The sequence below is a fragment of the Onychostoma macrolepis genome, chromosome 09 (assembly GCF_012432095.1).
Source record: "Onychostoma macrolepis isolate SWU-2019 chromosome 09, ASM1243209v1, whole genome shotgun sequence".
Classification (NCBI taxonomy): domain Eukaryota; kingdom Metazoa; phylum Chordata; class Actinopteri; order Cypriniformes; family Cyprinidae; genus Onychostoma; species Onychostoma macrolepis.
The window spans coordinates 12,801,678-12,826,943 of NC_081163.1; the positions used below are offsets into that span (position 1 = coordinate 12,801,678).

The 25,266-nt window shown below is 37.0% G+C and overlaps 2 protein-coding genes across 2 annotated transcripts; both read left to right on the forward strand.

Annotated features, from left to right (window-relative positions):
* Positions 1-9,020: 9,020 nt before the first annotated feature.
* ildr1b (immunoglobulin-like domain containing receptor 1b) lies at positions 9,021-14,244 on the forward strand. The gene is made up of 8 exons (XM_058787724.1): positions 9,021-9,305; positions 9,869-10,039; positions 10,138-10,287; positions 10,787-10,906; positions 10,993-11,139; positions 11,778-11,903; positions 11,994-12,865; positions 13,347-14,244. Exons 1-8 carry the CDS (start codon positions 9,248-9,250, stop codon positions 13,383-13,385), a joined length of 1,683 nt encoding a protein of 560 aa, XP_058643707.1. The 5' UTR covers positions 9,021-9,247; the 3' UTR covers positions 13,386-14,244.
* Positions 14,245-14,441: 197 nt separating this feature from the next.
* me3 (malic enzyme 3, NADP(+)-dependent, mitochondrial) lies at positions 14,442-22,696 on the forward strand. The gene is made up of 15 exons (XM_058787722.1): positions 14,442-14,628; positions 15,176-15,360; positions 16,036-16,169; positions 16,299-16,448; positions 16,612-16,687; positions 16,757-16,918; positions 17,307-17,410; positions 17,722-17,831; positions 17,944-18,041; positions 18,187-18,300; positions 18,510-18,615; positions 19,445-19,587; positions 19,712-19,885; positions 20,001-20,099; positions 20,913-22,696. Exons 2-15 carry the CDS (start codon positions 15,181-15,183, stop codon positions 21,072-21,074), a joined length of 1,812 nt encoding a protein of 603 aa, XP_058643705.1. The 5' UTR covers positions 14,442-14,628; positions 15,176-15,180; the 3' UTR covers positions 21,075-22,696.
* The last annotated feature ends 2,570 nt before the right edge of the window (positions 22,697-25,266 follow it).

Below are 25,266 nucleotides of genomic sequence, written 5' to 3' on the forward strand. Positions count from 1 at the left end.
GTCATCTGCCACTCAAAAACAGATGTGCCATAAACTCAGAACATTTGAGAAAGTATAACCGACTTACATATACCTTTAACTGACTTTTTAAAAATCACTAAATTAGGCTATTTGTTTAGGATATCGCATCACAGTTGCATCTTCTATAGATATAGTTGCGACACTTACGTGACAATGTCAATGACACATGCCACTCTCCACTGACACATGCCAATGAAAACCGGGCTGTGTCATTTGGCATGTGTCAGTGGAGAGTGGCATGTGTCACTAAAACTTGTGACACATGCCACTGAAAACCGTCTATCCAAATGACACAGCCCGGTATGGTATGTGGGAGATCGCGCAGACTACCCATTCTAGGATGTCCGTATAAACTTTACATTGGCCAGCGCCAGATTATCATCTGGCTTTAATATTCAATTCAATTCAAAATTGCTTTATTGGCATGACTGTAAAAAAAATACAATATTTAATATTCTATATAGTAATATAATAATCATATATAAACTAAATAAACATGATTCTGTATTGCTAAAAAAAAAATGCCTTACTGTATTTGTTTTTGTTTATAATTATAACTGTGTAACAAGAAACACTATATATATGTATATATATATATATATATATACAGGTGCTGGTCATATAATTAGAATATCATCAAAAAGTTGATTTATTTCACTAATTCCATTCAAAAAGTGAAACTTGTATATTATATTCATTCATTACACACAGACTGATATATTTCAAATGTTTATTTATTTTAATTTTGATGATTGGCACCCCCATGTAGCCAAAATGGTATGATCATAACACCCCGCGAATATTCGACTGTGAGATTGGGAGTCGAATCAGGCTCCTCGAATCGAAGCATCGAATCGTCGACCATTCAGGGACACCCCTAAAAATTCAGAAAGAAAGAGGGGGAGAGACCAAGGAGATTTAAGCCACTTTTGTTTATGAATGAAGAATTTTGCATTCAATATAAGAAAATTAACAACATATTCAACAGGTAGCTTTGGATTTTCATAATAAAAAATAACATCTTTGAGGATGAAGGTATGGGTCACATTTGTAAGGTTAGAAACATAGGTGCTTAAGTCAACCCATAATTTGTTGGTAACACCACAATCAAAAAACAAATGGGAAGCTGTTTCTTCAACAAAACCACAAAACGAGCAAGACTCATCAACATCAGAATATTTAGAAATAGACAAATTAACGGGATAAATTTTATGAAGGATTTTATAATGAACCTCCTTAACTTTGTTAGATATACAAAATTTACTTGGCAAATGCCAGGCCTTTCTCCAATTTATATTTGTTATAAAGGAACCCCAGTAGAATTTAGGCTAATCTTTCGGGTTAATGAGGGTTTATGACCTGTACTGCAGCCAGCCACCAGGGGGCTTTGCCCCCCTACGGACATCCTTGTGCCCTCCCTCCAGACCGAGGGGGATGACCGAACTTTAGTTTAGCATGTATCGAGCCTTTTCCTGTTAGTAAACATTGTGACGTTTTTTTCTGTGGGCGGAGCTTAGGTGGTGGCAGAAAGATCCCCCTGACCGCTTCACTAACGCTAGCTATGAAGTCTGTTAGCTTGTTTTTTTTAACAATAACTGGAGGAATTCCGATTTTACCTGCATATGTAAGGTCACTCACTGTCCGGGACCGCGTTATTTGGAAAGGTTAACTTTAACGTACGAAACCATATTGGCCGACCTGTACTCACTCAAAGGATGCCTGCAGGGGCTGGTGCTCTCAAGTGGATATAACTGCAGACTGGAGATCTCCAAAATGGGGCGTGAACTCCAAAAGTGGGCAGAACCTCCAAAATGGGGCGGGCTTCAGCCAATTGTTATTGACTTACATTTCAAAATAACACTTTATAAATTAAACATTCTTTCTAGTTTTATCTAAAATAAAATATGATATATAAATCAATATTCTCCGTGAGAGCAGAGCCCAAAGCTCGTGGCCAGTGGTGTTCGGACCCGAGTTTGAACCTCTGCTTAATGATATAAACGAGAATCACTCACAAGCTCTCCCGCGAGCAGTCTTCAGTGCAGCGAAGGGGAAAGATTTTACTCTATCCTTGGTTTTAAGCAACGGGGGCATCCCGGGGCTTGAAATTCACAGGGTAGGATGGGGTAGTGAAGCTGGATGTAACTAAAAAGGTGCCATTGTCCGGTGAGGTTCGGTTGGGGAGTTATGAACGGCCCGGCTCGGATATCTCATATCGCATAATCATATTAACTGCTTATCTCCTGGACTGCAACTTTCTTTTCATCGCCAATCCCGCCGTGCAGCCTGGGTAAGGTTAGGGTCAGGTGTGGGGTAGGTTTAGGGGTTAGCATTTTTTGTAGCATAGTGTAGGAAATTAAATTAACACTGTGAGTGACACAACCAATAAAATCTTTAGAATCAACTGTGGGGCGGAGTTTGCGCTGAAGTTGATTGGGAGAAAAAATTGCGCATGCGTGTCATGTGCCTGTCCGTCAATGGGAGGAAGCCACGCCCTATTTTGGAGCTCCCACCCCGTTTTGGAGTTCCCGCCCCCATTTGGAGATCTCCAGGCTGCAGTTATACCCTTCTCGGTGCTCTCCCTGGCAGTTCGTGGCAGCTGCCACGGTTTTTCTCGCCGTTTCTGCTGTTTGCTCGGTAAAAACTACGCTGTTCTCAGTGGCGAGCGATGGTGTTTTAAAATATTAAGGCAAAGTTCCCACAGGTGTGTTATTTATTATTATTATTGTTATTATTATTATTATTATACATTTTTATGTATCAGCTTCCAGAGTTCGTGCCAGGAGTCATGATCGTTTGTCGCCGTTTCTGCTGTAAACTAGAGTTTTATTTTTAAATAAAAGATTTGATGATGCATATTATATACCAGCAAGCAGATTCGACCAGAATATGAACCCATTAAGGTAAATTGCAAAAGCATTTTCCCATAAAGAACATACACATAAGGAGTGCTAAGCAGTATAGACAGTATATAAGCATGTGTATACTATATACAGGTGTGCAGCCATAATTTCAGAAGTGAGGGGGACATACATTTTTTTTTTTTTCATTTTTATCACATATAAGGCAGAATAGTTTCTGTACTGTAATAAATGCTATGTCAAGTAGCACTGAATTGTTCATATACTTTATTTATTACCTGGAGATGATTGAAAAAAGCACAACTGAACCATATATTGTGGCAATCGTGTTTAATGTCTTCACGTTTCCAAAGGTTTCTGCCTTTTATTCAGATATACTTTTGTCCATATTAGGGATTTCCTGGTAAGTTGTAAGTTATTACTTCTATATGAGTCCATCTTGCACTTTCTGCACCCTCCGGTTTCGTGTATGACTATATATATATATATATATATATATATATATGTAAGGGATGATCAACGGCTAGCTGTGCATTAAACGATTTGAATGCAGGACGTGGAGGCGAAGAACCGCCAGAGGCGCAGCTAAATGAATTTAATTCTGTGCAGTTAAACGAATTTAATCAACACCTGCCAGCCAATCAGAATCGAGTATTCAGACAGACCATGGCATAAATATATATATATATATATATATATATATATATATATACAGTGGGTACGGAAAGTATTCAGACCCCCTTAAATTTTTCACTCTTTGTTATATTGCAGCCATTTGCTAAAATCATTTTTTTTCCTCATTAATGTACACACAGCACCCCATATTGACAGAAAAACACAGAATTGTTGACATTTTTGCAGATTTATTAAAAAAGAAAAACTGAAATATCACATGGTCCTAAGTATTCAGACCCTTTGCTCAGTATTTAGTAGAAGCACCCTTTTGATCCAATACAGCCATGAGTCTTTTTGGGAAAGATGCAACAAGTTTTTCACACCTGGATTTGGGGATCCTCTGCCATTCCTCCTTGCAGATCCTCTCCAGTTCTGTCAGGTTGGATGGTAAACGTTGATGGACAGCCATTTTTAGGTCTCTCCAGAGATGCTCAATTGGGTTTAAGTCAGGGCTCTGGCTGGGCCATTCGAGAACAGTCACGGAGTTGTTGTGAAGCCACTCCTTCGTTATTTTAGCTGTGTGCTTAGGGTCATTGTCTTGTTGGAAGGTAAACCTTCGGCCCAGTCTGAGGTCCTGAGCACTCTGGAGAAGGTTTTCGTCCAGGATATCCCTGTATTTGGCCGCATTCATCTTTCCCTCGATTGCAACCAGTCGTCCTGTCCCTGCAGCTGAAAAACACCCCAACAGATGCTGCCACCACCATGCTTCACTGTTGGGACTGTATTGGACAGGTGATGAGCAGTGCCTGGATTTCTCCACACATACCGCTTAGAATTAAGGCCAAAAAGTTCTATATTGGTCTCATCAGACCAGAGAATCTTATTTCTCACCATCTTGGAGTCCTCCATGCGGGCTTTCATGTGTCTTGCACTGAGGAGAGGCTTCCGTCGGGCCACTCTGCCATAAAGCCCCGACTGGTGGAGGGCTGCAGTGATGGTTGACTTTCTCCCATCTCCCGACTGCATCTCTGGAGCTCAGCCACAGTGATCTTTGGGTTCTTCTTTACCTCTCTCACCAAGGCTCTTCTCCCCCGATAGCTCAGTTTGGCCGGACGGCCAGCTCTAGGAAGGGTTCTGGTCGTCCCAAACGTCTTCCATTTAAGGATTATGGAGGCCACTGTGCTCTTAGGAACCTTAAGTGCATCAGAAATTTTTTTGTAACCTTGGCCAGATCTGTGCCTTGCCACAATTCTGTCTCTGAGCTCTTCAGGCAGTTCCTTTGACCTCATGATTCTCATTTGCTCTGACATGCACTGTGAGCTGTAAGGTCTTATATAGACAGGTGTGTGGCTTTCCTAATCAAGTCCAATCACTATAATCAAACACAGCTGGACTCAAATGAAGGTGTAGAACCGTCTCAAGGATGATCAGAAGAAATGGACAGCACCTGAGTTAAATATATGAGTGTCACAGCAAAGGGTCTGAATACTTAGGACCATGTGATATTTCAGTTTTTCTTTTTTAATAAATCTGCAAAAATGTCAACAATTCTGTGTTTTTCTGTCAATATGGGGTGCTGTGTGTACATTAATGAGGGGAAAAAAATGAACTTAAATGATTTTAGCAAATGGCTGCAATATAACAAAGAGTGAAAAATTTAAGGGGGTCTGAATACTTTCCGTACCCACTGTATATACACACACACACATACATATCTAACCTTACTCTTATCACATTTCCCTGGTTAAATAAACATTACATTAAAAAGGCCAAATACAATTATATTTTGTATATTTACACTGTGTAATATTCTGTTTATCACCAATTTTGTTAAATCTCATCAAGTTAGTGTTTTACGTATTTTTACATTTATTCCAAAATAATAACAAAAGGCAGTAACAATACAAACATATTTTATTTGTCAACTGATGCTCAGCTGTTCTTTTTAACTTTACCAGCGGGTGTCGCTGTTGGACAGAATTACTTTATAAAAACTAGTGACTTTTACACTTTTTAATGTCACATTTTGTAATACTTGCGTTGATTTATTTTTGTTATATCGATCATTTTCTCATCCATTTTTTTTTTCTTTTTCTCTAAAGAGACTCTGCCTCCCTTGTCTTGACTGATGGCAGGCGAAGCCGTACAACACACAAACATCAGAAATTCAGTAATCTTATCCTTGCGGCTTTGAGGTTATGTAAATTTTGGCAGGTTATTTTACATTTATTTCATGCATGCAAATTAATAAAGTGATTAATGGAAATTGGGCAGTTCAATTAAGTATAGAATTTTTGTAATAGCTACAAAAATGAAAATGGGCAAATGTGGGATCACCGAGAAATGAAATGTTTTTTTTAATACAATTTGTATAGCCACGGTTTTGGCACCTTTTTTTATGTGTTGCAAAACCATGTTTAATTTTCGTAAGTTTTGTTGCAAACTATTTTTACTGTTGTTTTATAATGAAAAACAGTAGTAATAAATGTATAATATTTATAGAAAGCATTCATTGTTAGAAAAGATCATTTATGTCATGTACTGTAAATGCTCTAGGCCTACAAGTCTGAGGCATTAACTGTAACATTATTATATACACCAAATATTTTGACCATACTTTCTTCTTTCACAGCAGGAAAACATTTTTTTTGATAGACATCAGGACTGCAGCTGACTGGTGTGGTAACAGAAATTGAAATGGTTTTTTTTTTTTTTTTTAATAAAAAATTTGATTATGCATACTACATACCAACAAGCAGATGAGCACCAAACTAAACCCCTACACAAAGCTGTGTGGGCAGAAAGTTCTCCAGCGGAACTGTTCACTTCTTTCCTGTTTGAAAAGATAGGACTGTGAGATGTTCTGGACATCAATAAACAGCTAATATAGTAATATGCAAGCAACTAGTTAATAACTAAAGTGTTACATTAAATACATTTTTTTTTTTAAATGTTTGTGTGTGCGCGCGTGTTTGTGCTTATATACAGTATTGCTAGCGGCAGCTGGGCACTCCTTATCTGTGTGTATGTTCTTTATGGGAAAATACTTATGCATATAATATGCATCATCAGATCTTTTAGTTAAAAATAAAACTGTAGTTTACAGCAGAAACGGCGACAAACGATCGTGACTCCTGGCACGAACTCTATACACTATGATACATAAACTATGATACATAAAAATGTATAATAATAATAATAATAGTAATACAATTGTGGGAACTTTGCATCATTTAAAAAAAAAAAACCACCACCGCACGCCACTGAGAACAGTGTAGTTTTTACCGAGCAAACAGCAAAAACAGCGAGAGAAACCGTGGCAGCTGCCAGAAATGACCTGGAAGTGGCGCTGCGACCTGCCGCTGCCAGGATTTGCGCCTGCTCTCTCGTGTTTCTAGTCATGAAGATGTAATATGTATTTCAGTTTCAGCAGGTAACTATTTTTACAGCTACATTAATATTCCAGCCACAGTTACTCATAACAATGTATATACAATTACATATGATTAAGCATAGGCCTCGTCAGTTTGTTGTTTTACACACATGCACACAGACATTATTATTTCATACACGACATAGTACTGAGATCCATAAGAAATCTTTAGACGCACCCATAACAACAAAAGACAATACTTTATTGAACCTTTTCTGATAAGAAGTGTATGGAAGTGAAAGCATTTTTGACGATCGTTTCTGTCCGGTGAGCTCGTTTGATCTCGTTTAACCACAGCTGTCGTCGGCTTTTTGTCTGGCAGTGGCAGCAGGTATGCGTTAAAATTTCATTTTCAATATTTCAAAATTCTGACTTTATTCTCTTAATTCTGATAAGAAAAATCAACTCGTCATTCGCTCTTTTGAGTTATATCCCACACATCTGGCGTTTTTCCTCCTCAGAATGGACAAACTCGCTATTGTTGAGTTAAATCGAATTATAAAGTCGAAATACGAAATATAAAGTTGAATTTACGAGAGAAAAAAGAAAAAAAAGTCTCAAAAAAGAATTGTGAGACAAAATGTTATAGGTTTAAATAATATTTCATGCTGTAACTGTAGGCCAAAAAAAAAAAAAAATCCCTATGAACTGCATATGTGAATATTATGTAGACCAATTGTTTAAATCAAATTTATGCTTTAAAAGTAGAGTAATCATAGCAGGTTTCATTCATTAGTCTGTCCGTTTAAACGTCTGTTTAGCTTCAAATGGCGTTTTTGACTACAGTATTCTATAAAAATGATTTGCATTCAGATTCTGACATCCAAAGGCACAACAGTACATTTTATCTCTTATTCTGTGGATTTTCCCCGTTACACTCTGCTTGTTACCGTGTGTTTCTGCCACCACAATGCGCGCGCAGCTGCGAGTGACGTAACGGTGACGTCTACACGAAACTGGTCTATAACAGTCTCTAACTCAGTGTAAAATAGTCTAACTGGTTGCTTTTAGAAGGAAAAACTGCCCATAACTCCTGGTCTAGGATCTGTTTTCTTCGTAATAATAGCATAACGAAATAGATTTGGCTAGTGTATCTTCTGCTTTGGAAAGCGTCAAATGATTTTACAATGCATTTTCGCAGAGGGGAGCAAAGTAGCCAATCACAGACCTGTTTGTTGATTTCTACAATGCAATGGCCAATCAGAGGTGTTTAAGTTGGAATCCACGCACTCACCGCTTTTTGTCCAGCGCCGAGTTCTGTCATGCTCCTAACTTCATTAAAAAAATAAAATAAATAAAAGTTTCATTGTGTGGTCACATTAATTGGTTAAAACGGAACTTTGTAAGATCGTGATGAATGAGAGACAGTTTTAATACATTTAAAGGGAGCGCTCTTTGCATGCTGTATACGATAATATATTCAGAATTTAGATAAAACTTGCTTTTCATGCTTGACAGAGATAGATAATCATTTCAGAAGCACAGAGTGATGTGATTCTGCAACCGAGCCTGGTCCAAACGCAGGATTTAGGTAATGAAACTGTTATTAATTATTTGTATTGGCTGCCATGCCAAATCATGCACCTGCTAGCTTTTCTGTTTAATTTGTATTAGTGAATTATTGTAAAGTGTTACCCAAATAATGCATTTTGTGCGTTTACTTGAAAAAAAAGCCCCCCAAAGTCGTGCGTCCTGGCGCCGGGCCTGTCCACATCTATAGATGTGGTTTGAATAAAAATAGTAAAACCCATGTAAAACTGACCAACAGAGAAGCCTGACTATAGTTTTAATACTTTTCCCAGCAGCAGCTGGTAAGGCTGCAAAAATACAACGTTGGGAAAACCCTTTGAGCCGGCAAGTGACGCCCCCTGGTGGTTAAATAACTGTACAAACATATGTCTGCATTCTATCGAATGAAGTAAACAACGCAATAATCCTTTCACTTTGAGCGATGATCCATATTTACAATAATAAAAATTGGAAAATAATTTCATTTTGAACAATAATCAATTAATAACTTTAAATAAAGTAACATGACCCAATTCGGGTGTTGTGCACCTGTTGGTGGGTGGAGTCTGTGGCGTCATCGTGGAATGGGGGAGGGGAATCAGACTTCCAAAGAGCAAAGGTGTGTTTACACTGACTCGAGAGAATTTAGGTAAACTAGAAAATATCTGGATATATTTGCGTCGCATCTTTTACGATGGCATGATGGTCAGCATACATCGTCTGTATTTGTTTGAGTCGCAAATGTAGGATTTTTCTGTGTTCTGGAAAAATACAGTAAAGTAAAAACAACTTCGTGTAACCGAGAAACATGAAAGAAAAACTGAAGCTCAAGGTGCTTGCGCTCGTGCTCTGCGTATTTCCAACAGGTAAGTCGGCATTAAATAACTGTCAGTGTTTAAACTGGAATATTAGGAGTGTTTCATTTAGTGGCATACCACTTTTTAAGAATTTAAAACATTTCTGGTAATTCTATAAGTTTAGTGGCGAGGTTAATCATAAGCAGGTGCAAACATTATAGGCAGATAATCCCGATCACGTGATTTAGCTTAATGCCAGCCACAATGTTATTATTATGTTTTACTGAAACTTGATTTTGTTTGTATGCATAAGAATTTGTTAAATAGACATTTTCAGGCTTGGAACAGGAATAGAAATTAATATAGTCTTTAAAATTTATATAGTGAATATAATTATTTTTTGTTATGCTCAGCTCTAAAATATTTAATTTGCTGAAAATGTTTCTTTGTGAGTATGAAATTGTCAATGTTATGAAATGATTAACTTAACTAAATAAATAAAATTATCGACTGGAAAATAATGAAAACTTGTGATCAGAAATTTGGCAATAAAGCTCTTTCTGATTCTGATTCTGATTCTGGTGAAGGTGTGGAACCCTGATGTTAACTGATCCCTCTCCCTCTATTCTCAGAGCTTTTGTCTATCCAGGTTGCGGTTCCTCATACAGAGAGACACACAATGCTGTTTGCTTCTGTCACTCTGCGATGTGACTATTCCACTACTGCAAACCCACAAGATGTCCTGGTCACATGGCGGTACAAGTCCTTCTGTTTGGATCCAGTGCTGGAATATTACTCAGTTGGTGAGTGGTGTAGGTGAACTGAATATAGAAGGCTTTTTTTATTTTTTGAATAGATGACATGTGGTGATTGATGTGACCATGTACATTTCTTTCTTCAGCATATCAAGCAGCTCTGGGTCTGAAGCAAGACCCAGCCAATGACTGTCCAGACAGTCAGCGCACTGTCCGCATAGTAATTCAGAAAAGAGGCATCAATGAAGCTATTCTGGGGACAGAATATCGAGATCGCAAGATATACGTACAAAACAGTGAGTCTCAACATGCAGAAGCAATGACATAAATCAATTACATTTTTATATTAGTATAGCAGAACACTTAAAATACATAAAAATATAAATATCTGTAAATATTTATTTATGTAAAGCTTATAAATATCTGTTGTCACTCTTTATCTAACAATAAAAACACCCAATAAAACGTTTATAATTTAGAGGCGTTAGAAATTAATTTATCAAATATGATATAGCAGGGTTTATAGGATTAAATTAATTACAGTGTAGACAACTATTATGTGACAACCACAGATGTAGGAATTTATAGAATCACAGTCATGGGAAACAGTTTATTTCATGCTCGCAAGTTGGTCTTAGAAATTTAATTAATCAGATCTTCTCATATATATATATATATATATATATATATATATATATATATTGCTGATTCCTTACAATGTACAAGTTATGTTTGCTTGATTAAGGTTTTACTAACAAGAGCCAGTAATTTAGTTGTTTTTGTTTTGTTTCACAGATGCTGATCTGGTTATCAATGAGGTCATGTGGTGGGACAATGGCATGTATTTCTGCTCCATCGATGCAGCGGGTGATGTTGTGGGAGACTCCGATAAAGAAATCAGACTCATTGTGTATCGTAAGTATCAACACACTGAAGACTTGTGTTCAAACCACAAAAACATTATAGATGCTGATGCTGGTCATACCCCCTCTTCCTCTCAGACTGGCTGACTGTGCTGCTCATCGTCCTCGGTGGACTGCTCCTCCTCATACTGATTTGTATCTGCTGCTGCCAGTGCTGTCCTCAGAACTGCTGCTGCTATGTCCGTTGTCCCTGCTGTCCTCGCACTTGCTGCTGCCCAGAAGAAGGTATCCACGTGCATTGACTTTTTCACTTTAGTATCTTTGTGCATCTGTCACACCAGATAATATGTTACAATATTTATTTTTTAACAATATTCAAAGTGTTCTACTTCTGTTGGAAATAAATGTCTACTGATTACAAAATCACATTCGGCATAACAATTGCTTAGTTTGTCAATAATAATAATAAAATGTTGTATAATATATGTGTATATGTTTTTTTTTTTTTTTTGACAATGAAACCTAAATAATAAGTAGACTGTCAATATAACAAAATATGCAATATAAATATATATTTTTTATTATTAATAATATAAGTATTCTTTTACATTATAATATGAATAAAAACAATATTCATAATAATTTAGTAATATAAATTATAATAATAATATGTGGAACCCTGTTTTTTTTTTTGTTTTTTTTTATCATTTTAACAATAAAAACTAATCTGTGCACTATGACGATACAACATAATGTGCTTTATAATTATTATTATGAAGTATTATTTCAAATAATAAAAAAAAAATTGATAATTTGTTGTCGTCTTATACCAGGTAACTTTCTTCACAGTCCATCCTATAAAATGTAATTTTATTGAAAAATAAAAGGTAGTGAAATTCTTTCATGTTCATTTGTCTATTTAGCGGTGATGCGCCACAAGATGATGCGTGACGCTCAAAAAGCAATGGTACCGTGGCTCCATGGCCAGCCCATCTATGCCCCCATTGCCTCAAAGGCATCTTCTCAAGCAAACCCTTTACTATATTCAGGTCAGTATAACTTCCTCTAGTAATCTGCTAATGTATGTAGTGCTGCTTCTGATCAGTAATGACTTGACACTCATAATTTGTCCTCTACAGGGTCTTTTTCTGAAGCTTCATCCAAACACAACCTTCCCATGGCCCCGATGGTCATTCCTCCTCCTCAACCTGTCCCGCCATTCGTACCTCCCCATGGATACCATGGCAATGGCGGCATTAATGGAAGTGTACGTGGTAATAACCAGGTATTAGATTTTCTGGAGAACCAAGTAAGAGGGATGGATATGGCTGCCCCAATGCTTCAGCCTCAACATCACTACACAGCAGTCCCGTTCCAAAGCCTTCCTCATCAATATGCGGCCCCACAACCACAATATGCAACTCCACTACCTCAACCCATACCCCAAGCTGTGCCTATATCAGCCAGGCCGCCCAGCATGCTCTCAGCCCTGGACGAGATGGGTGTCCAAGGTGTGGAGCGCAGGGTCATCCAGCTGCCTCCCATCATGGGCCGAGCGAAACAGAGCTCTCGGCGGACCAATGATGGTGGAAGACACCGGCTATCTAATCATTCCAGCGGTAGCTCTAATCGCAATGGTTATCATCGTGATGATTCCTGGAGGGAGCCGTCATCTTCACGGAGAGGGACGCAAATGCAGCGCAGTTACAGCGACGAGTCGGACTGGGACGATAGGCGTGGAGGCCGAGGTTCATCAGGACGCAGGGGAGTTTCGGATAGGTCTCGTCCACGTGTTCGCAGTAAAGGGGAGCTTCTGGAGGAGCTGGAGCGTGCGGCAAACCGCAGAGACAGGAGAAACTCACCTTCTCCACGTAGAGGCTCCTGGAGTTCAGACGAGGAGGACGGTTATAGAAAGGGAAAGCGATCTCAAGGGAGATTGTCTGAGAAACCACCAGCTTATTCTACCATTGAGATATTGCCTGGCCACAGCAGGAGGAGTGACCGCTTCTCGGTAAGAATGTAGATTTATGATTTGTTCATCACTAAGAAGCTATGATTATATACTGTGGTCCCAAAAAGGACAAATTTAAATGGAATCATTCACCCCAAAATGAAAATCCTGTCATCATTTATACATCCTCATGTTGTTCCAAACCTGCTAACACAGAAGAAAGTATTTTGAAAAAATGTCTCAGTTCGTTTGAGTTTTATTGTATGAACAAAAACATATTCTTCAAAATAATACTTTTGTCTTCCTTAGAAGAAAGTCATACAGGGTTGGAATGAAATGAAGGTGAATAAATGACAGAATTTTATTTGTGTTTAAAACTATGCTTTAGGTTTGCTGAAATGAAGATTTGAACATAAATAAAACAGCATTTTTAGTATTTTTAAGTCACTTTTGATAAAAGTGTCTTCCAAATGAATAAAAGTAAATGTAAATCATTATGGTTTGTCTCATCATAAATCTTTTTTTTTTTTTTTTTTTACAGGATAAGAGCTCTCGCAGTGGCGTGAGTGTTGTGATCTGAGTCCCTGCCTTGTCCTTCATTTCTAACATAGTTATAGTCACCACCTACAAGTGAATGTCTTCTGGACTACTGTCATTGGGACTAATTAATTGTGTACTTCAGCACAATAATTAAGCAGTAACTGCAAATGGCATGCAATATTAGTAGACAGTAAATGCACTGTACATCTTTTTTTTTTTTACACTTTATTTTATGTTTTAATCTGCTTTAAGATGTTATTTTATCATTTTTTTGAAGAAAAAAAAAAGTTTTATATGTGTAACTTTTCACTGTTTTCACTGTACATTAATTATTAACCACAGCAAGGTTTTTGGTATTTGATCAGTACAGTTTATAGATGACGTTAACATTGATAGCACTTCAGCTGAAGGTTGTACATAAGAGCCTCTTTGGTTCATCTAGGTTCTCTGTTTACTTTTGGTTAATCTTTGTTTGGAGTAGTTTTAATGTTGATTTGGTTGTTTTCTTTGTCTTTTCACTGTGTTGTTATCCAAATAACTGTTACAATCCTTGGGATGATTTAGAATTATATTTGAGTATGTATGAGTACATATGTATTGTTATTAGTTGGATTGCAAAAGAAGAGCAGTACCATTCGTTTAACTCATAATCTAAAACTACATGAACAGTACCAGCAGTTTCCCAAACAAAGATCTTTGTTTTTCTCATGTGCTGAGAATTTATGTAAACACTGGCTACAATAAAGTAACTTTTATACTAGTTTACAGTCTTTTATACTAGAGATCATACATTTTCCAGCATGTTTCATGATTTAATGCAGAAACGTGTACTGTAGATTAAATGTAAAAAAAAAATTATAATTTATTTTGTTTGTACAAGATTGATTAAACAACTGACTTTCTAAAGCATATTCGAGCGTGGTCATTTCGTTCGATGTACGTGATTATGTATCCGTTTTCATCACTCATATTTTAAATGCAAACGTTTAAATAAACAAAAATACTGGGAAGCGCCAGACAGGCCTACAAATCTTCCGTTTGTATGAGAACGCCGTCATTCGCATCGCCTCAGTTTATTGGCTACTTCTGCCCTAAAGGGGCGGGCCGAAGGCGAGAGCGTTGGGAAGCGAAAGTGTCAATGTCATACAAACCTGGATCGTTTCTATCAGTCGATTACAACATCATCTACAGATAACGCGAGTCAGTGGAGACAGACAGCAGCAGGTCAGCGTTTGGATTTAACCTAGTGAAGCAGAAGCTGCCGGTGGACTGGCTGTTCTCAGGTAATAACGCGGCTTTGCTTGTAAACACATGTCTCATTATAGAACAATGACAATGCTAAGCCTCTCCGTAATGTGCATTTGGGCTGAAACACATACTGTTGTTAAAATAAAGATGCGCAGCGAATTCAGATAGCAATGCAATACATAAGGCATTTGCGTTGTTTTTTTGTGTTCTAAAGGCCCTGTTTACAATTGGAGAGGACGAACTTGCAAAAGCTGTATTAGTCATTTTTCTTTGTTGCACCATGACCAGCTCTTTATAATAATCAATTATCCTGGTAACCAAAGTTTATGTGCCAGTTTTACTGCAGTGACTGTTATTACTGTAAAATCATCTTGTTGGAAACCCCTGCTTAAGTTGGTACAGTAGCTGGACATGTTCAATAAACCAGCTTGACCCTCTGGTTTGCTGCTGGTCTAAGGTTGTCTACTGACTATAAACCAGTCACCAAACCAGCATGAACTGGTATTTTGCCATACCATGGTTACCAGGATAGTGAGCTTTCAAAAAGAAGCTTCTCTGAACCTGAATTTTCTCATTTTGCAGGAATCATGAACTCTCTCTCGGGTAAGAGTGTGCTGGCGCTGTGCAGGGTTTTCTCCAGCCCCCTGTCGCTCCCTCCAGCTATCGTAGGGGCAGTGAGGGTCTGTCACTCGGGCGTGAGCTCCAAGGGCACGGTGTTCACCAAAAAACGAGGCTATGATATCACCAGGAACCCCCACTTGAACAAAGTAAGCATCTTTAGGGTTCAAACTCAGTGCACTTGTGATCTACGTGACTAAGCAGCTATTAGATTGTCAGCAGCTGGTGCTTTGATGTGGTTTTATAACATTTAGTAATGCCAAAGTCCCCGCAGATAAGAAAGTACAAAAGTGGCATTGTGAGATCTTGAATCTAAAAGCAAAGTCTTCAAAGACTTTGGCCCCTACCAAGCACTAAGAGGAGATGCGCTGAATATGCTTAGGCTTCTTTTAAAATCAATGCAGAGTTGCAGGATATGACTCAGGAGTTTTGCTAAACACTTTTTGCTGGGTCATGAAAATGTGTCCATTTAAATGTTACTTCGCAATCTGTATCCTGTTTACAAAGACTATCAGGCCAAGATGAGGAATGGGCATGATTGAGAAGTGAACAACTTTAAAGCCATGACGGCTGGAAACTGTTAGACGTAAACAGTGAGCAGAGAATCCAACAGGGGAGGGTGTCCATGCTTGCTTCCTATTGGTCAGAAATAAATAGATCCAACATGTGATGCATCTACCCTAAGCTGGAATGTTGCCCGGTGCAGACCCAGTTGCAGGGTGGTAATTTGTATTTAAACCAGACTGTAGGAGGAGTGCATAATTTTTCTTTTTCATTCACAGCTGTCACGTGTTGTTAATGAAGTTATGGTGCTGTGTTAACAGGGCATGGCGTTCACCCTGGAGGAGAGGTTACAGCTGGGTATCCATGGCCTGCTGCCTCCCTGTTTCCTCTCTCAGGATGTCCAAGTGCTTCGTGTCATGAAGAGCTACGAGACACGCAGTAACCCTCTCGACAAGTAACCAAACTTCATCTGAAACATTCTGTGCATACACTGTATGATCAAAGCCAATGAAAAGCACAGTGACAATAGTTTTCTTGGTCCATTTCCTATTTATACTAAAAAAAAAACATTCTGACTCTGCAGATACATATTGCTGATGACACTGCAGGACAGAAATGAGAAGCTTTTCTATCGTGTGTTAACCTCTGACATTGAAGAATTCATGCCTATCGTCTACACTCCTACTGTGGGCCTGGCCTGCCAACAGTATGGCCTTGCTTTCAGAAGACCAAGGTGAGGTATATACATACTCTGGAACGACTTGTTTAGCCAGACCTGTTCTGAATCAAATGCCTTATAGACACCCAGACTAGTCCAACCCGTTTTTCTTAGCTGCATGGTGAACATACAGTATAAGGCCCATATGATTTTGACTGTGTTTTTTTTTTTCTTGTAGAGGGTTATTTATCACTATCCATGACAAGGGGCATATTGCTACGATGCTGAACTCCTGGCCAGAGGAGGACATTAAGGTTTGTTTAGAGTGATAAAGTGTTATTCGGTGTCAGTAGATGGTTGTTTCATTGTATGTGCATTAATAGGCTATAGTGGTGACCGACGGAGAACGAATCCTGGGATTAGGAGACCTGGGCGGCTATGGAATGGGGATCCCAGTGGGCAAACTAGCTCTGTATACAGCATGTGGAGGAGTGCCACCTCAGCAGTGCCTGCCTGTACTGCTGGATGTGGGCACTGATAATCAGGTAAAACGAGAATAGCATAGTTACACCATGTTTTGAGTCTGTAATTATTTTTATTTTTATGTTTTTGAAAGAAGCCTCTTAAGCTCTCCAAGGCTGCATTTATTTGATCAAAAATACAGTGAAACAGTAATATTGTGAAATATTATTACACTTTCATAACAATATAATTTTATTTTTATAGCAATATAAATTTCTTTACTGTCACTTTTGATCCATTTAATGCATCTACGCTAAAATAAAAGAATTGGCCCCAAACCTTTGAATAATAATGTATATACTGTACAACTGTACTCTGTTGTTCATAGGTTTCATTGGGTTTTCAAACATTGTTGTCCCTATTTGTAACCCTGTTGTCCTTTTTAAGCCATTTTTATTTCTTTTTGTTCAGGCCCTCTTAGATGACCCCTTGTACATTGGCTTAAAGCACAAAAGAGTGAGGGGCAAAGAATACGATGACCTCATTGATGAGTTCATGCAAGCTGTCACCGACAAGTATGTTTGAAACTAAAATTCTGAAATGAAAGATGATTTAGTTACCCATATGATTTACTTAACCTTATGATTTATTTACAACTTCTGTTGTTCGAGTTGTACTTTTAAGCCAGATCTTTTTAGTGAATCAGCTGATCCTGTTAATAAATCTGTTCTGAATGATCTGGTTCACCAGCTCAACTGACTTAATGATTTGGTTCGGTGGTTCTCAAGTTAACAGTTAACTATAGGGGAAGATTACGTGTGTGTGAAATACTTACAGACTGTACAAACATGTCGTCATTTGTTTTCGTTTTTATCTTTTGTTTCAGGTATGGGATGAATTGTCTAATTCAGTTTGAGGATTTTGCCAACAGCAATGCCTTTCGTATTCTCAATAAATACCGCAATCGTTATTGCACCTTTAATGATGATATCCAGGGTAGGTATGCACACTGTAATATCAAACTATAAAGATTTTCATTCTTTATAATGGAAAATGATGGTATTAGAGCCATAAAATTGTTTGCTTATCTCTTTCCCCACCTTTTCAGGCACAGCTTCTGTTGCTGTTGCTGGGATCCTAGCTGCTCTTAAGATTACAAAGAATAAACTCTCTGACCACAAGTTCGTGTTTCAGGGAGCAGGAGAGGTAATGTGAATTTTAATTGAAAGATGCTACAAACTTCTACTGAGAAGTAGCAATTAAAAGATCCATTACAAAACACTTTTAAGCTTACTCCAATTATGCCAGGATTATCAGATGTGTAATTTTTTTTTTTTTGTCACATGACCAGGCCGCCTTGGGCATTGCTCACTTACTGATAATGGCCATGGCCAAGCAAGGTGTATCTCATGCTGAGGCTGTCAAGAGGATTTGGATGGTGGATTCTAAAGGCCTAATTGTCAAGGTAACAATCAAACCTACAGTAGTTTGTCTTTTTTGGCATTTCTTTCCTACAGGCTATATTTGTCCTCCTACTCAACATCTGAATATACAAATGTATGTAGGCTTAATGCAAAATGTCAAAACATAAATTAAAGCAATATTCTGCATTTGAACACCTCCAAAATTAAACATTATACCAAAACTGTTATTTTGTGTCATTTGGCCCGTTAGGGCAGAGGTCATCTGAACCATGAGAAGGAAGAATTTGCACATGAGCATCCACACATAAAGACACTAGAGGAAGTGGTGGAAACCATCAAGCCCACAGCTATCATTGGTAAGGAGGGATTGATCCCATTCTATATATAGTGTTATTTTAATATTATTTCAATGGGTACTATTATAGTACTTATTAATAGTTTGAATTAGCTTTTATTTTTTAGTATTCATTTTAATTTGAGTAATTTCATGATGTGTGTTTGTCATTTATATTCGTGTTTTGTTTTTTTTTTTGTAGTAAAGTGACGAAATCACAAGATTACTAAAACCTAAACTAAACTTAAAATGAAAAATAAAAGCCAATCCAAAATATTATAAAGTACTATAATAGTAACTATATAAATATATTAAAATAACACTCTTTGCTTTTTAAAAATATTAAAAATATTTAGCTTTATTTTATTTTAATTTTGGTAATTTTAGTACCTCAACATTAGCATATTTCGGGTTAGTTACCAAGGTATTTTAAGTATGAAGGTATTTAAGTATTAAGTATATTTTTCCATTATAATATTTATATTTGATTTAATTTTTATTTCAGCTTTTAGTTACTTCAAATTATTTTTAATCGTTTAGTTAACAATAACAACACTGTTACACACATACATTTTATTTACGTTTTATATGTTAAGTTTTTTACAGGATTGACAATGAGAACTGATTGCTGTACTCCACCCCAGTCTCATGTGTTTTTATAGCTGGAATGGTTCTTTGTGCATCTTAATATTTTTTTATTCATCCTGTATGAATTGCAATGGCATATTGAAGCCACTAGTGGGCGTAATTGCAGAAAACATTCAGATTTGAACAAAAGTATTTTATATTTCTGTTCATTATGCTAAATGCAGATTTGAGATCATAAACACCAAACTTCAAACCATCTACAGGTGTGGCTGCCATAGTGGGTGCTTTCACTGAGAAGATCATCAAGAACATGGCCACTCACAACGAACGGCCAATTATTTTTGCCCTTAGCAATCCCACAAGCAAAGCTGAGTGCACAGCAGAGCAGTGTTACACACTTACTGAGGTAATACCCACTGAAATCTAATAGATAAAACTAGTGAAAGTGGTCTTTATTAAAACAATCACATAAAGCATCCCATAGAGCAAATTTTTCACATCAGTTTAAAGGGCATGTGTATGTATCACAGGGAAGGGGCATATTTGCCAGTGGAAGCCCCTTTAAAAAGGTCACTTTGGCAGATGGACGCAGCTTCTACCCTGGCCAGGGAAACAACGCTTATGTGTTCCCTGGAGTAGCATTGGGAGTCATCGCCTGTGGTGTTCGCCATATCTCAGATGACATTTTCCTTACTACAGCAGAGGTAAACGAGCACGGAGAGTCAAGAGCCAACAATAATAAAAGTGAATGTGTGTTCTGTGCAAATTTACTTACAGTGCGAATTGAAAGCTCAAATTAAGGCTTTGATTTCACTCCAGGCGATTTCTGACATGGTTACTGAGGAGCATCTGGCTGAGGGCAGACTGTACCCCCCTCTGAAGACCATCAGAGAAGTGTCCTTCAAAATTGCTGTTAAGGTCAGTAACCATTCTCATATGTAGAGGATGATTACTACTAGAACAGGTCTTATTAGCCAACTCTACATTTTGGCACCCATAAGAAATATGGAATGAGATCATGCTAAATTAAGAGATTTATTAATATAGCAAAGTAGGTTATAAGAGCTGTCAGGTCAGATTTGACAGGGCTTTACCGTTACTTTTTCATGATTGCACTAGTGCTAGTGTACTAAAAATCATAGCTAGTGTAGTACAAAATCAAAATTTGTTGGCTCACAGAACAACATGATTGAAATTGTTTTATTAAATTTAGATATTAATTCTTAGCCAACTCTACAATTCAGCAACCATAAAATATGGAAATATGGAATAATTTAACAAACTATACACTATACTTTTCAAAATTTTGGGGTCAGAAAGATTTTTATAATTAATACTTTTATTCAGCAAGGATGCATTAAACTGATCAAAAGTGACACTAAAGACATTTACAAAATATTTACATTTCATATATATATCTTGAATCAATCATTGTATATAACAAAACACCAGCATGCAACAAAGTATCTCATTTGAAATTCCTCTCAACAATAATCAGCTTCAAGAAAAACTACTAAATGTCTACCAAAGATTTGATGTCATTAAGTTTGTAAACTTCATGGCAGAGTGTAAATTATATTCCCTATAATACCAATAAAGGTTTTCACAAATGGATGAATTTTGACTTTGCAAAAGTTTTTAATAGCAAACAGTAACAAATCTGTCACACTGTACTCTGTTCGCTCACTATATTTCATTTCATTCCTTCTTCTCAAACCCCTTTTTCTTCAGATTGTGGACCACGCCTACAAACAAGGCATTGCTTCCTGGTACCCTGAACCCAAAGATAAAGAGGCCTTTGTTTTATCCCAAGTCTATAACTCTGATTACGACTCCTTCACTCTGGATTCATACAGCTGGCCCAAGGATGCCATGAAAGTTCAGGACGTGTAGATTATTCATCCACAGCCCACTAACGAGGATAAGCTCATATCAGTCACATGCCTTATTTCTCAGTTTATAATCATCTGACAATATACACTCCAGCTCCAGGCCACCCAATCCTTAAAAAGTAGCTGCTCTCACTGATTCGACACAAGATGAGCTGTATCCGCTGAGGGCTAGCAGCGATAAAATTATGCATTGTTCATTCATGCTCAAATTGTCTTCAGAACAGTGGCTCAGTTCAAAAGGAAAAATGCAGCTATGTGTAATAAGCACTTTCCCAATTTACCAGGCTACTGAATTAGTGATCTTCTCCAGTTTATTAGTTCTAAGTTAGCATTCTGTCAGTAATTTCTTTTATATCTAACTAGTGATCCACTCCAAATATTTAGCGTTCCTGGAATTGCAAATATCAATGTAGGGAGAGACTATTTTTGTACAGCGACTCCCACTAGAAAATGACAGACTGCCTGGGTTGAATGTTTGTATGAAAAGGGATTTTCATTAGGTAGGTAGGTAAAGTAGTTATTCAGTTGACTGCAGTTTGAATTGACTCCTTTTGCAAATAATTTTTTTTTTTTTTTTTTTTTTTACAAGTTGTCTATGCCAAAGTTTATCTAATTTTAAATGTATTATTGTCATGTATCAATGAATACTGGAAATTGTTAGCTTGAGTATATCAGTTTATTTAAGTGTCCACCTGAAAAGCAAGCTATATATGTGTTCATTGCAGTGTGTGGAATTGTTTTTAACATTTCTCCTCATTTAGAAATAGGCTTTGCTTATTAGTAACGCACAACTATGGAATTATATTTTCAGATATTCAAGGAGATTTTGAAGGGACAGTGACTTTTAAATAAACACTTAAAAAATATGTGGGTTTTATGTTTATTTAATGAGAGTGAGCTGCTATCTTGGCCTATAGTTATTTTTTATATGGAGCATCTAAAGTGGTTTGCTCTTCAGGATTTTGTTTTTGTTTACTATTCAAAAAGCGACCACAAATGTTCAATGAGAAAACGGATTTAGAATAAACTATATCTAGTATTCTAAAAAATAAATCTAAAAACACAGAAATAGTTGTTGTTTTGCAAGGTGAATATAAATACGTAACAAAAAGCTTAACCTTTAATACTTATTATATATTAGAAACTCCAGATTAATTTAGGGTATAATGTTAAATAGTAATCGTAGAAAGGCTTATTTACACAAGTGCTCAGTCTGTAGAAAGGCACAGTTCCTCCTGTAGGTGACGGTGTTGCTGAAGGCATGCATTTTGTTCCTATGGAATAATTGTACACATTTCCTAGTTCAGGGGTCAATATATCATTAAAATGCCACATAATATCTATAAAGTAAAAAGAAAAGGGGGGCTTTTTTTGTGTTGTATGTTTTGGGTTCCATTTATATCCATAATATGATGTTTGATGGTCAAACTGGCCCTAACTGGTTTTAATACAATTCACCAAAAATCACACTATTAACCAATGTTGCTCAGACATCTTGCAGTGTATTTTTAAGGTTTTTGAAAGTGAATTCGGGAAATGTCTCACTTCTTAAATAACCAGTTTCATTTCTTCTTTCTTGCTCAAGCAATCTTCCGTTATGCCCAGTTAACTTAAAACTCTAAATTATAACTCTGTTTCCTTGATGAATTGTCATTCATTTAAACAATTTCATGACAAACAGTCTATAAACTATTAGCAAAAACACAGTGGGAGATTAGCCTCTACAAATGAGTAACTATCAAAAGTCACTTTTCATGTATATGTATATTATCAATTACTCTAATACTCAATTAATTTGTATCTCTCTGATAATTGTCTTTTATTTTCATTGTTATTATCAATATATATATTAAAAAAACTTTTACATTTGTATCGCAATAAACTGATCTTTGATATCATTTCTCATCTGACTGCACTACTGCATCAGTAAATATCAAGTTCCACAAAGACATTTAGAAAAATGTATTTGATGATGTGCTGCAAGGCTTAAAATAGTGAGGTGAGTGATCACCTGTTTTTTTTATTTTAATTTTTTTTCTCTTGTTGTATGATATGAGTTCTCTTTAGGTGCAGGATGTCTTACAAGATTCATAAAGTAAATTTTGGCCTAATTTTTATGCGGACTTAAAATCAAACTGTAATGTCTATTTTATAGACATTTACATTGAAACTATTCTTTAATATTCTGAACAACACTTAAAGTGCCCTCCAATAATATTGGCACCCTTGGTAAATATGAGCAAAGGCAGCTGTGAAAATAAATCTGCATTGTTTATACTATTTATCTTTCATTCAAAAAAGTTACAAAATTTCAACCTATCATTGAAGTAAAGCAATTGAAAGTGGGGAGAATCTCATGATGAAATAAATGCTTTCTCTAGTTCATGTTGGCCACAATTATTGGCACCCAATTATTGCAACGTCCTTTTCCCAGGGTAACAGCTCTGAGTTTTCTCCTATAATGCCTGAAAAGTTTGGAGAACACCTGATAAGAAATCAGAGACCATTCCTTCATACAGAATCTCTTCAGATTCACAGCTCCATGTTAGTACTTCTTCTCTTCAGGTCACCTCACTCATTTTCTGTAGGGTTCAGGTCAGAGGACTGGGACAGCCATGGTAAAAGATTCATTTTGTGCTCAGTGACCCATTTTTTGTGTTATTTTGATGTTTGTTTTGGATTGTTGTCCTGGTGGAAGATCCAAGCACAGCCCATTATAAGATTTCTAACAGAGGCAGTCAGGCTTAGATTTTTTATCTGTAGGTATTTGATAGAATCCATGATGCCATGCATCTGAAGAAGATGTTCAGGACCTCCAGCAGAAAAACAGGCCAACAACATTAAAGATCCAGCAATATATTTAACCGTGGACATGGGGTACATTTTTTTTTTTTTTATCCCTGTTTACTAAACTCATCTGGTGGGTTTGCTGCCAAAAAGCTCTTTTTTCAGTTTCATCTGACCATATAAGCCAGTGCCATTTGAAGTTCCAGTCGTGTCTGACAACTGAATATGCTGGAATTTTTGGATGAGTGAGGAGAACTTTTCTTGAAACCCTCCCGACCAACATGTGGTGATGTAGGGGCTGTTTGATATGTATATTTTTTAAGGTTTCTGACCCCAAGACTCAACTAATCTCTGCAATTCTCCAGATGTGATCCTTGGAGAGTCTTTGGCCACTCAAACTCTCCTCCTCACCGTGCATTAGGACGATATAGACACACATCCTCTTCCAGGCAGATTTGTAACATCTTTAGTTGATAGGAACCTCTTAATTATCACCCTGATGGTGGAAATGGGGATTTTCAATGCTTTAACTCTTTTCTTACAGCCACTTTCTATTTTGTGATGCGCAACAATCTTGTTCTGCACATCAGAACTATATTCTTAGGTTTTACTCCTTGTGATGGATGTTTAAGGGAATTTGGCCTTTGTGTTGCTCATATTTATAATCCTGTGAATCAGGAAGTCATGGCTGGACAATTTCATGCTCCTAGTCACCCTGGTGTGCTAAAAAATGTAAATAGGAATATGCTTCAGAGATATTTTACTAGTAAGAATTTCTAGGGGTGCCAATAATTGTGGCCAACATTCATTGGAGAAAAACATTTATTTCATCATGAGATTTTCTCCCCACTTTCAATTGTTTTACTTCAATGATAGGTTAGAATTTTGTGAATTTTTTGAATGAAAGATCAAAAGGATAAACAATGCAGATTTATATTCACAGCCGCCTTTGCTCATATTTATCAAGGGTGCCAATATTAGTGGAGGGCACTGTATAGTGTCTTTGGCCTTTACAGTACAGTTAAATAATAATAATAATAATAATAATAATAATAATAAATACATAAAAAATCTGTGGATTGGCATACATATTATTTATTTAGATTTTTACATTGAACCTACATTCTATTAAAATTACCGAACAACGCTTGCAAAACGTGACCTTTACTGTAAAGTAAAATAAGAATAAACCCCAGCACCAACAATTCATCCGTGCACTGGCGTGTGCATGTTTGCACATCAAAGAATCTTTACTAACTCATTGTAATGCGAGGCTATAGTGTTAAAACCACGTGAGCACCCTTATCCGTAGATGCAACGTAACCGGTTTTGTGAACTGAACGGGACAAAAAAGCGATATTTGAATAAATAGTTTATTACTATTTCCTCCTGTTTTTAGAGATGGG

What these genes read in the sequence shown, in the direction of transcription:
- ildr1b (XM_058787724.1), top strand. Translation starts at nt 9,248, where the DNA reads ATGAAAGAAAAACTGAAGCTCAAGGTGCTTGCGCTCGTGCTCTGCGTA. An exon ending in GCTCTGCGTATTTCCAACAG is followed by an intron (nt 9,306 to 9,868) that starts GTAAGTCGGCAT and finishes CTCTATTCTCAG; the next exon opens with AGCTTTTGTCTATCCAGGTT. An exon ending in TTGCTGCTGCCCAGAAGAAG is followed by an intron (nt 11,140 to 11,777) that starts GTATCCACGTGC and finishes TTGTCTATTTAG; the next exon opens with CGGTGATGCGCCACAAGATG.
- me3 (XM_058787722.1), top strand. Translation starts at nt 15,181, where the DNA reads ATGAACTCTCTCTCGGGTAAGAGTGTGCTGGCGCTGTGCAGGGTTTTC. An exon ending in GGAACCCCCACTTGAACAAA is followed by an intron (nt 15,361 to 16,035) that starts GTAAGCATCTTT and finishes CTGTGTTAACAG; the next exon opens with GGCATGGCGTTCACCCTGGA. An exon ending in TGTTTCAGGGAGCAGGAGAG is followed by an intron (nt 18,042 to 18,186) that starts GTAATGTGAATT and finishes TCACATGACCAG; the next exon opens with GCCGCCTTGGGCATTGCTCA.